This window comes from Echinops telfairi, unplaced genomic scaffold, assembly GCF_000313985.2.
Source record: "Echinops telfairi isolate 266 unplaced genomic scaffold, ASM31398v2 ScPeMD7_1;HRSCAF=3_0, whole genome shotgun sequence".
NCBI classification, from domain to species: Eukaryota; Metazoa; Chordata; class Mammalia; order Afrosoricida; family Tenrecidae; genus Echinops; species Echinops telfairi.
Window position 1 is genome coordinate 35,954,279 of NW_022103896.1, and position 10,959 is coordinate 35,965,237.

Sequence of the window (10,959 nt, forward strand, 5' to 3'; positions counted from 1 at the left end):
ACCCTCAATAAAATTATCTTAAAAAAGGAAAGTATACAGACATCCAATGGATTCTTATTGGTTAATAAAAAGAAACAACGTGTTGACTCATGCTACAACTTGATGAACCTTGGAAGCATAATGCTCAGTGAAAGAAGCCCAGCACAAAGACCAAGATTTGTGTGATTCCATTTACATGAAATGTGCAGAATATGCAACTCCACAGAGTAAGGAAGCTTAGTGAGGGAGGAGCAGAGTAACTGCTCATGGGGACAAGGTGATTCCTTTTTTGGGGGGCTAGGGGAGGGGAGTGACAAAAATCTTATAAAACTGGTAATGGTTGATTAACTCCTGTGAATATGAGAGCTCACTATATACTTTAAGCAAGTGATGGGCATGATATGCAAATTATATCAGTTTTCATTTTAAAAAGAACCATTTTCACACTGACAACAGGATTGTCTATGAACTGCACCTTCATAAAGTTGACTCACAAACAAAAAGTCACCGTTTTCCAGTCACGCAGTTGTGATAACAGAGCCCCCGTCCAGGCCTCCTGAGAAAGAGGCTCCTTTTGCTCTATTCTATGCACAGGAGGGAGCACATACATTACCCTTCTACAAACGCATCCAGTTTAGCCAGTTCGTCTGATAAGCCAACCAAGACATCTAGTGTGCCCACCTACAAGAGAAAGACAGCACTTTATCGGATACGTTCAAGTGATTTGCTTTAACAAGATGAAGCAACCTCTTGATTTGAAGGGCCCACAAATCTTCCGCTCTTTTCAAATCAGGCAAGTCTGGTGAAAAAAAAACAAACCCAAATCTGCCAGGCCTTTCAAAAATTATTTACATGTATGAACTAATTCATGGGTCCACGCAGCCTTTAAGACATGAGACTCTCCCGCAGGCCTGGGCCAGGAAGGGTGGACTAATGAAGTCAGGCTGTACGACCGCAGCTCTTACACAGAGTCTGAAGCTGAGGGGCATCAGAGAGTCACAGCAACCGAATTTGTGTGCAAAACTGTAGGTGTGAAAAAGTACGGGTTTGGAAGAACTGTCCACAGCTTACATCAGTGTCTGAAAAGCAATCCACCACCCCAAATACTAAGAACCAGTAATCAAGTCTTTCTGTCGGCTGCAGCCTGTGCTTCACTTAGTCGTAGATCACTGCCGTTCCTTAGGAGAGTCTGGGCCAGGACTGACAAGCAGCCTGCTTCTCTCTTCAGTGCTGCTAGGTTACTGATCTAACATATGCCTTAGATTAAATAACTACATTAGATTTGCCGACTGATTAAGTGCTACTATAAAACATGACATTAGGGAGCATATACATTTAACAGAAAAATTTATCTTGTTATTATGAGAAGAGAGACTACCATTTTTAACTTTTGTGAAATGTTATTTTGAATGTCCAATAACAAATCTTTTCGTAAGATTTCTTAGAACAATTTAAATTAAAATTTAGGGGAAAACACATAAAAATGTTTAAGTGGGGGGGGAAAGGATGATTTTCTTTTGATAGTTTCCTCTAAACTCTCAAATTCCTATTGTCTAAAATCTGAAGACTGGAAAGCTCTAGACATCTGAAATTACGCCCACGATGAAATGAGAAGGCTCCCTTCTCTGGGTACCTTGGCACCTCATGTTTATCTAACGCTACTAAGCAAGCACACTGGTCCTCCTCTTGATGACCAATCCACGCACAATTTTGGAAAGTATACGTTTACCTTTAAGTCTGGAATGTTGAACTTTGAAGTAACAGCCAGATTGTTGTTCTTGGTGGTTGCAGCGTGCAATTTCTCCCACGTTTGCTGACATGTCTTCTCGCCAGGGGCCGAGATAAGCCAGAACTCAGTCATGCTTGTTACCAAGTAGTTCTTCCAAAATCAAGCGTGACTTTGCATGTAAGACAAAACAAACAAAAATACCCAACATTCAATACCATTTGTTTCTATAGTGCGTCAGAGTCTCAAGACAAGTAGTGAGTGATAAAGTATAGTCGGCTACAGAATTAATCCAACACAAGAGTAGGGCCCAAGGTCAAGTCCATTTTACTTACCTGGAAATACCAGGGGTCTTAAAAAAGGTCATGGGGAAAAAACGGAGTGGAAAAATAACGGACTTTTTCCACAAGCTTTCCAAAGTCCCCTCAAGTGGCTATCAAATTTTTAAGGTGATTGTAAATATACTACCAAACAAGATGGTAAAGCCATAAATACACAAGGTGACTAATTTTTTAAACTCTAAAACAAGCTAAATGAGAACATTACAAGAACTGAACGTTCTTCCCAAGACACCAACCACCAATAATTTCATTCCACCAAAGTAGCTGGAGTCACAAATGGATGATGGGTTCATGGTTAAACTTGGAATATGAAACAGACAACCAAAATTGGGAATAAAAAATACACATAACTTACCTTTGGGAAAATTTTAATTAAATCAGTGCATTTGAACAGCAGCCACCAAATAAATTTGCCTCATCTGACTAGTCAGATTAGCAGTTAATTTGACTCCACACTCAACCTAGAGGAATCCTCTCAAATCCCTGAAATACTTAGTTACAACCAAGCCATTTACAAATCAACACACACACAAATCCTTCCAATCTGCACTGCTATTTAAACTGGCAACTTTTTTTCTTTTTAAGGATTTTAAGACAGTGCTCCTCAGAAGGCCAAGGAAAACGACAAACTAGCTCTGGAATTCTACCAGTTAGCTGGAGCCTCCTCTAGGGAGACGGACTGTGCTAGGCCCTTCTCATCCCGCATCCTTCCTGAACTCCTAACGGCCCTCTGAGGGAGGGTTTGTTTGGGTCATAGAACCTGTGGGTTCCAATGTCCTTGTGTCTGACTCTCAAGAGAATGGTGTGCACCCAAGCTTGCCTGTGTGAAGAGATCGCGTGCAGCCTTGAAGCTCCTTGCCCTGTTACCTTCCAGGCTCAGAGCACCTCCTCAGCCTTGCCCAGCTAACCCCGCCAGATGGAGGGCTCTGAGCTGCGCGGCCCTGCTCTTGGCAGCCCGGCTCATCACAATTTCCAGAGCAGCAGACTCCAGCATCCAGAACTATGCGACTTCCTAGAAAGCGCTAACGGAAAGGCAAAAAACGTTTTTAAGAATTGAGGAGGAGGGGACAAAGAATGAGCACAGCCCTTGCCCTCCCACCCTGCCTCCACTCCTGGGGCTACCTGTCTCAGCGGCCATCCCAACCCACCCTGCCTGTGCGGCTCCAAGCGGCGACACCTTTCCTAGCTACTCATACTTCATAGACGATACATGCAAGAATCACAGTGCTCTTCCCTCCTAACTCCGCGTTGTCGCTGTTTTAATGGCATGTTTTCCTCTCCACCTGACTGGGAAATCCTGAAGGACCTGAATCATGTGTGCTCCTCCCATATGAAATGATATGGCCCAGAAGGTACGACTCCTGACAAAGGCAGGTCCTTCATAAGTGCACGAAATGTACAAGCACCAATCAAAAATTCCAATTAGAGAAAATAGCAAAGCCAAGGTAAACATTTAAATCATACAGAGTTTGTTTTTGTTTTCCCCTGTGCGTGATGTGAAAATTTAATTTTAGTTTTCCAGTCAATAGTCTGGTTGCAGTCCCTACATTGTGTAAATAACACTTCACTTTCTTTTTTTGTGTGACTTTTTAAAATATCATTTTATTGGGGTGCATACAACTCTTATCACAATCCATACATACGTCAATGTGAAAAGCACACTTACACATTCGTTGCCCTCATCATTCTCAAAACACTCACTTTCTGCTTGGGCTCCTAGAATCAGCTCATTTTTCTTTTTTTTTCCCCCTCCCTCCCTGCTCCCAATAAATTACATTTTTCAAAGCTGTAGTTTAGATCTTCAGAAGACAAATCCTCATTTTAGATTGTTTTAAATTAAAAACAGATAGAGTTGCAAGTTCCAAGCCTATTTGAAAGGATGAAAACACAGTAAAAACATGAAAGAGAGCTTGAAAAGAACCTGTACTTCAGGCGCGTGACTTTGGATGACCTGAACCCCCACCCGCAGCACTGAGGAAGAAAGACCAGGCAACCTGCCTCTGCAAAGATGGCAGCCGAGAAGACTATGAAACAGTTCTCTTCTGCTCCCAGGGTTGCCATGGACCAGCATGACTCAATGGCCATGGGTGTGGCTTTCTGGTAATTCAGGCAAAGGCCATGGCTAAAATTCTTCTGGCCCCTGGTCAAAGCAAACCCCGAGAGGCTGATAGGAAAGAAAGAGATTTCAGTCCCTAAGGAGGAACATTAACAACGATCCAGGAGAATGACATTAATTTTTTGCAAAACCATTTTTCCTCCTTTTGGGTAACAATGTCCACTTAAAATGTTCTCGTTTAAATTATAATACTTAAGCTTAGTTTTTTTTAAAAAATCATCCTTGAAGATGATGATGTATGCTTCCTCTTTAGTCAGATAAGCTGTATGAGACACAGCATCTAAACTGATGTCCACAGGTTATCAATGCCCCAAGGACCTGGCCGCCACCACCTCCTGTGTGCTTCAAACGACCTGCTTTTCTACCCAAATGGTGTCCTTTGTTTAATAGTCTAGGTTGGAAGCCAGGCATCAGTGTTGGCAATGACACGCTAAAGAAAATGACTGGGAAGGTTCTAATAAATGATGGAGTTCCTCAAGACTCACATCGAGGTCCAAGACTGAGGCTGCGGACGCACATGTGCATCATTTCTCGTGTGGTGACGTCCCTGCACCAGTCATTTCCCATCTAGCTGCTGGATACCCCTCACATGCGTATATCTGTTCTAGGTCCCTCCACTGCCTCCAGACTCTTTATCCTGAGCAGCACTTTTGAATGGATGGTCGCAATTCTGACAACACCTAATTTCCTATTTTATCCACCTGTGTGCTGTTAATTTACCAGTGTAAGCTGGGATATGATTGGTAATATAAATTCATTGAAAAGCATTAATAAAAATGATTTACTTGCTACCAGTCATGTTTTCTCAAGCTGATTATTATATCATAAGAGCCAAAGATAAGTTCAGCTTTAAAAAGGGGGTACTATTTCTGATAGGTAATCTTAGGATATCTACTAAAAAGCCCTGAAAATGTGCAAACTCTTAGGCTCAGTTATTCCAATCTCAAGAAGTTATTTTAAGGACTAGGTTGTGTAGGTAAAAACAAACATTAAATTATAAATTTTCTGTTAATTATCATCTCTGGACATTAGATTATGAATGTTTTCATTCTTTCAGCTTCTAATTTTTAACTATTGAATTAGTACATGTAACCATCACAAAGAACACTTTTTAAAAGTGAGTCAGTAGCCGTAACCTCACACTTGTTCCGTTGAGAACTTCAGAGGGAAGATCCCTGGCGATGATACGAAAGAGAAGTGTCAGAGCCGGAGGCATAGCTGTGCCTGAAGCAGGAGACCAGGGCGAACAAACTGCCTTCGTAGCTCTCTGGGAAGAGTCAGAGGAAGCCCCAATGCCACCTTCAGGAAGCAAGATGGAATGGCACGGAGGCGTGGAATCTAATCCCAATTCTGCATGAATGTCTTCATTTGCAAAACAGGGCAAATGGATAACAATAGCCAGGATTCTTTTCTGTTCCTATATTTCATGACTCCATCTAAGAGGATGGGGCCCAGGGCTCTTTCTCTCCAAAGTTTCTGTAAGACATGAAATCACCTTATAGAACGCAATACGGCCTTTAATCTCGTTTGTTTTAGTCAGACCACATCTGAGACTAGCGGAAAGGGAGGAGGGAGTTTACCAGACCACTGGGTGCAGGACGGTGACTCAGCCTCAGGAGGCATGGTGTCTTCGGCCACAGGGGAGGTCTCTAAGATGAGCTTCCTGGTTGGTGACCACGCACGGGAGAGCAGTGTCTCATTTGTATCAGGTTGGTGGAAATAAATCTGTAGCCCTAAATAAGGCAGGATTCTGCAGGAATCCGATGAGTCATTCCAGTCCATTAATGCCCTCCCCCAGGGGCAGTGATGCCCGAAGGGATGGGGGCCTGGGACTGGACAGTCTGACCGTCAAAGGAGGGCTGCACAGGCAGCTGGTCTGAAAGACAATGTCTGCCTCACTTGTGCTCTGACCAGGTGGTGAGGGCTGGAGACCAAGCGAGTACCTGGATGCAGGCAGCAGGTGAGGGGGACAGGGAAGTGAGGAGGTGAGCATCTGACCATCCACACATTTGTGGAACGGAGTTCATACCGATGCTCACTGTGCAGTCAGCAAAGGAGGCAGGATTTGCCCACTTTGCTCCTTGCACAGGGCAGCGCTAACATTTCCCAACTACATAATGAGCACCACATAACGCAGAATGGGAAGACTTTTCAGCAAGATGGCTGAGTGTCATTCACATCATTACCAACAACTGTGTACTACTATTTGTTTTTACAATACAAAAATTATTAATGCTCCCTAAAATTTAGAAACCATATCAATCACATTTTGAATGATTTGTAAGGCAGCTTGCAAACTTAAAAAATACATCCACAGTGATATGACATATAAAATATAGAACAAGCTGGAATCTGGGCGACATCCTTGCTTTACTCAAGAAATGCATGGTTTACAGAACTGAGGAAGAACAGAATACCAAGAATCTTAGAAGCCCTTCATACAAATGACAGGTGGGCTTTTGGACCACAGCATAGAATCCTTAAGTAATTCCCAAGGCTATTAAAAAAAAAATCCCCTTCTAAAAAAATTATAGATGATGGAAGGCCAAATGACTCACAGAAACATATGTCCCTACTCCTGCTTCCTTTTTGGAATAAAACTCAAATCTGCCCCTCTGGACTGTCACCACTACTGCCCTTGTCTACACTTCTCTGCTTTCTATACCCCCTTCCTCCCTCAAGAGCTCGGCTAGTCCTGCCTGGCTTCTCTTTCCTACCTCGGCCCCCACTCTGTCCAACCTAACGTCTGTCTTTCTCCAAACCAATTTAGGTTCCCTTTAGCCAAGAGATTTTCCAATTGAATCCACCCAGACACCAAGCCCATTGGTATATTCCCAAATGACTTCGCCTCCTCCGACCCATATGTCCACCTGAGCCCATGTAATTAAGAGCGCTCAGGCAAGGCAGACATCGCGCTTGTGTTTGGTAGCATTTTCTCCTGTTTGACTCTACTGGTTTTTGAGTTAGATGCATATAATCCATTTCACAGAAGGTTTTGTGAGATTAAGTGCCCGGAACTATGGAAGGCTCACAGAGACAAAATAAGTAAAACGTAGCCTTGTCCTCAAGGAGCTTACCATCAAATGTCTGTGCGTCTGTGCGTGTCCACATGCAGGCACACAGAGGTCTGTATAGGGGTGTGGGTTGGCTGGCTTGCCTAAGGCAGAAAGAAAGATAGGTCCTCAATGCAAATGTCAAGACAAGAAAGCTCTGCTCAGAAAAGAGTGGCGGCACAAAGGAGACACTGCTCAAATCTCTAAACACTTCTATCTTGTCTGACTTCTGCAATAAACACACTGCTGTTTTAAAAAGCAGCTGGAAATCTCTTTGGAAATGGAAGGAAGTGGGGGGTGGGGAGCAGAGAAGGGAACCTTGAGTCCAAAGCTTTGAGTGATTCACTTCATTTCTTCCATTACCCATGTCTGGCTGTCTGAAGGCTTTGGATCATCATCCTACCAAAACCGACTTAAATATAAAAAACAAACATAAATAATAATAACCACACCACCACAAACTATAAGCAACCCCAACAGGGGAGGGGCTAGCATCCTGTGCCTGGAAGGTATCGTCTGACCTCAAAAACATAAGCACAACTGCTACTTAACTGACCTTAAGGCATTCGAGTGGCCAAGACTTCGGTCTCTGGGTGCAATCATCTTCCACGGTAAGTTAAAAACATTCTGGAAACTGTTATCTTCGAGTACTGAAAATATCGGGTTAAATTTACAAGAGCAGTGGACTTCCATGAGAAAGAAAGTGTTTCTGGAATCATAGTGAAATAGTATCCCACTGCCTTCCAAGGTGGCACAAAGCCACTGGTAACAGAACTGACATGCGCAGAAAGGGTAAGCAAGAAAGGAAAAAGGGAGCCATGGATAGTCTACACTAGAAATTATTAACACCACACAAAGAATACACAAGAATAATTGTGCTTCCTTGCTTAGACTTGATTGTTCAAACCCCAAACCATGGGTCCAAAGTCAACTCTGATTCCTGGGGACCCCGAGTGTGTCAGAGTAGACCTATACCCGTCAGATTGTCAACGGCTGCTTTTTTCACAAGTAGATCCAAGGCACCTCTGTGATGTCTTCCAAGGGGCCTCTGGGTGGACCTGACCACCAACCTCTCAATTAGCAGCCAAGGGCACTGCATCACCCAAGGGCTCCTACGCTTCCAAAGAGAACCTGCTACACTGAAACCGTGAAGGGCTTGCTCATAATACAACTTGTCAAAGTGCTTCCAATAACTGCAATGAAGGTTTGAATCTCAAGAATTCATACCAGATGTGCATTTTGTTTCCAACCAAATCAGTATTTATACTCTATTATTCAAGAGTTGTATACCATGATATAAAGAAAAACTCGTTTTCAACGACATATTTTATTAACTATCACCTTTATTCCAGTTGGTTAGAAATAAATTTTCAGATAAATGTAAAACCTTATTTTCACACACTTCTTCATAGATATCTATGACAAAACTTGGAAATATGCTTGGGCGAGGGAAGTAACCATTTCTAGCCATAACATGGCAACTTTAAAACGTGATGCCTTGGGTACTCTGCAGAGCAGTTCTGTTAGAAGCAGATGCGCCTTGCTGGAAAGCCATGTGTTGTGATCTCACAGGTATCTGCGGCATGCCTTCTTTTTGTTCTTGTGCTAGGACGTTTCTGCTCAATCCGGCTGAAGTGGGGGAAAGGAAAAGAGGGCTTCTAAGGTGCACCTGGCCCAAGTCAAGGTATTTCCAATCACCTCGCATGCAGACGAAAGCTGGGTCATGAAAAAAGAAAACCAAAGAAGAACAGATGCCTTGGCACTATGGTGTTGGTGAAGAATATTAAATATCCCAGGGACTGCCGAAAGAACAAACAAATCTAAGAAGTACAGCAGAATGCTCTTTAGAAGTGAGGAGAGAGAGACTTTGTCTCACATACTTCGAACACGTTATCAGGAGAGGCCAGTCCCTGGAGAAGGACCGCATACATGGTAAAGCAGAAGGCCAGCGATAACAGAAAGATCCTCAAAGAGATGGACTGATGCAGTGACTGCGACAATGGGCTCCAACCCAGCAACGACCGGAGGAAGGTTCAGACAGTGTTTTGTTCTGCGGTACAGAGGGTCAAAACAGACTCCACAGAACTTCACATGAGTACACCCTATTACTCACTCAAAACTCCCTGCCTTCCAATCAATTCGGACTCAAAGCAACCCTGTAAGACAGGGTAGAACTGCCCCTCTGCGAATCCAAGCCTGTTAACTCTTCATGTGAGTGGAAAGCCTCATCTTTCTCCACATCAATGAAAGACAGAACCTTTCTACCTCCCAGAGCTTCCCCTCTGCCACAAGTAACTCATCAGTGGGCCAAGAAGCAGACAATCCCTTCCACACCAGGGGATTCCATGAATTTACACCCCAAACTCTACTTCCCTTTTCTTTGGCTGGCAATTTACAAGTCTCTGGAACTGAACCCTCATAAATGCCATGCTGCATTAGAGGTATACTACCTAACACATGTATTTTAGTCTGAAGGTCATCGAGTTAAAACTTAAAAGAAGTTAGTTTTCCCCAATTCATCCCTGCTCTAAACTTGGAATTCAGTTCACTGGTAAGGACAACCACTTATTTGATATGATTACGCTGTGCTCTGCCCAGTGATAAGCATTTAGATATGCCAAGCAATGTGCTTAATTCGTTCCCTGTAGATGTTATCACCATCCCCATCTGCAGATGAAGGAACAGTTAAGAAAAGTACTTGCCCAAGTGACTAAAGATTTTCTATTGGGGCTGAAAGGAACTTGAGTGTCTAGTGCAGTTTTTACCATAGACAAGCTCCTCAGAGAGATACCTGAATTAAAATTCCTGCTGTACCACATGAAAGGCATTAAAACACTGAAATATCAAATTAAAATTGTAATTATTTGAAAGCAATTATACACTAATTTACATGAACTGCTGCATCCCAAGCACCTAGAATGCTTGTCATTTTAACAGGCTTTTGGATGCTCACCCAACAAATAAAATGCCTGCAGCACTCAAGATACCTCTCATCCCAGTGGCACCTCAGGGCTGGGGGATAAGGGGGAGCGGGGAGGGGAGGGTTTAGGCAAGGATGGGACCACCAAGGTTGTCTTGGTCACTACCAGCATTTAGCGGGAGGGGTTAAACATAGAATAATCTTGCCCAAAACGCCAATAGCACCCGTGCAGAAACACTAAACCATAGGTTCCCAAACTGACTTTATAGAAAAATAAAATTACTCAGCACCCCAGTGGCAATTACAATGTTCTGTACTATAGCCCATAATCAGGGATAAAGCATGTAGGCCTCCTCTTCCAGCACCCTATCCCCAGGGGAATCAGTATATTTTACAAATAACTTCCTATACCATTAGCCCATAATCAGGGATAAAGCATGTAGGCCTCCTCTTCCAGCACCCTATCCCCAGGGGAATCAGTATATTTTACAAATAACTTCCTATTCATTAGTAGTTTGCTTAAAATTCTCTGAGATTTTACAATACACACACACATAAATACACACACACACACAAACACACACACATCACCCCCCCCACCCCACCCCTCTTGTTAGATATAGTCAAGACTAATCTTTCACTCCTGGATATCCTTGAAACACTTTCTCCATTGCCTCCCTCCCCACCTTAAAAAAAATGTTTTTAATAAATCATTTTATTGGGGGCTATTACAACTCTTATCACAATCCATACAGCCATCCAATGTGTCAAGCACATTTGTACATTTGTTGCCATCATTTTCAAAACATTTTCTTTCTACTTGA

General features: G+C 43.0%; 1 protein-coding gene across 1 annotated transcript in view; it reads right to left on the minus strand.

The window, feature by feature from the left end:
* Window positions 1-10,959, minus strand: part of ATP6V1C1 (ATPase H+ transporting V1 subunit C1) — a 32,988-nt gene that overhangs the window by 17,073 nt on the left and 4,956 nt on the right. The window contains exons 2-3 of the mRNA XM_013006704.2: window positions 1,709-1,877; window positions 593-660 (exon numbers count right to left, since the gene is read on the minus strand). Coding sequence (XP_012862158.2) covers window positions 593-660; window positions 1,709-1,840 — 200 coding nt within the window. The 5' untranslated portion in view covers window positions 1,841-1,877. The remainder of the gene's footprint in view (window positions 1-592; window positions 661-1,708; window positions 1,878-10,959) is intronic.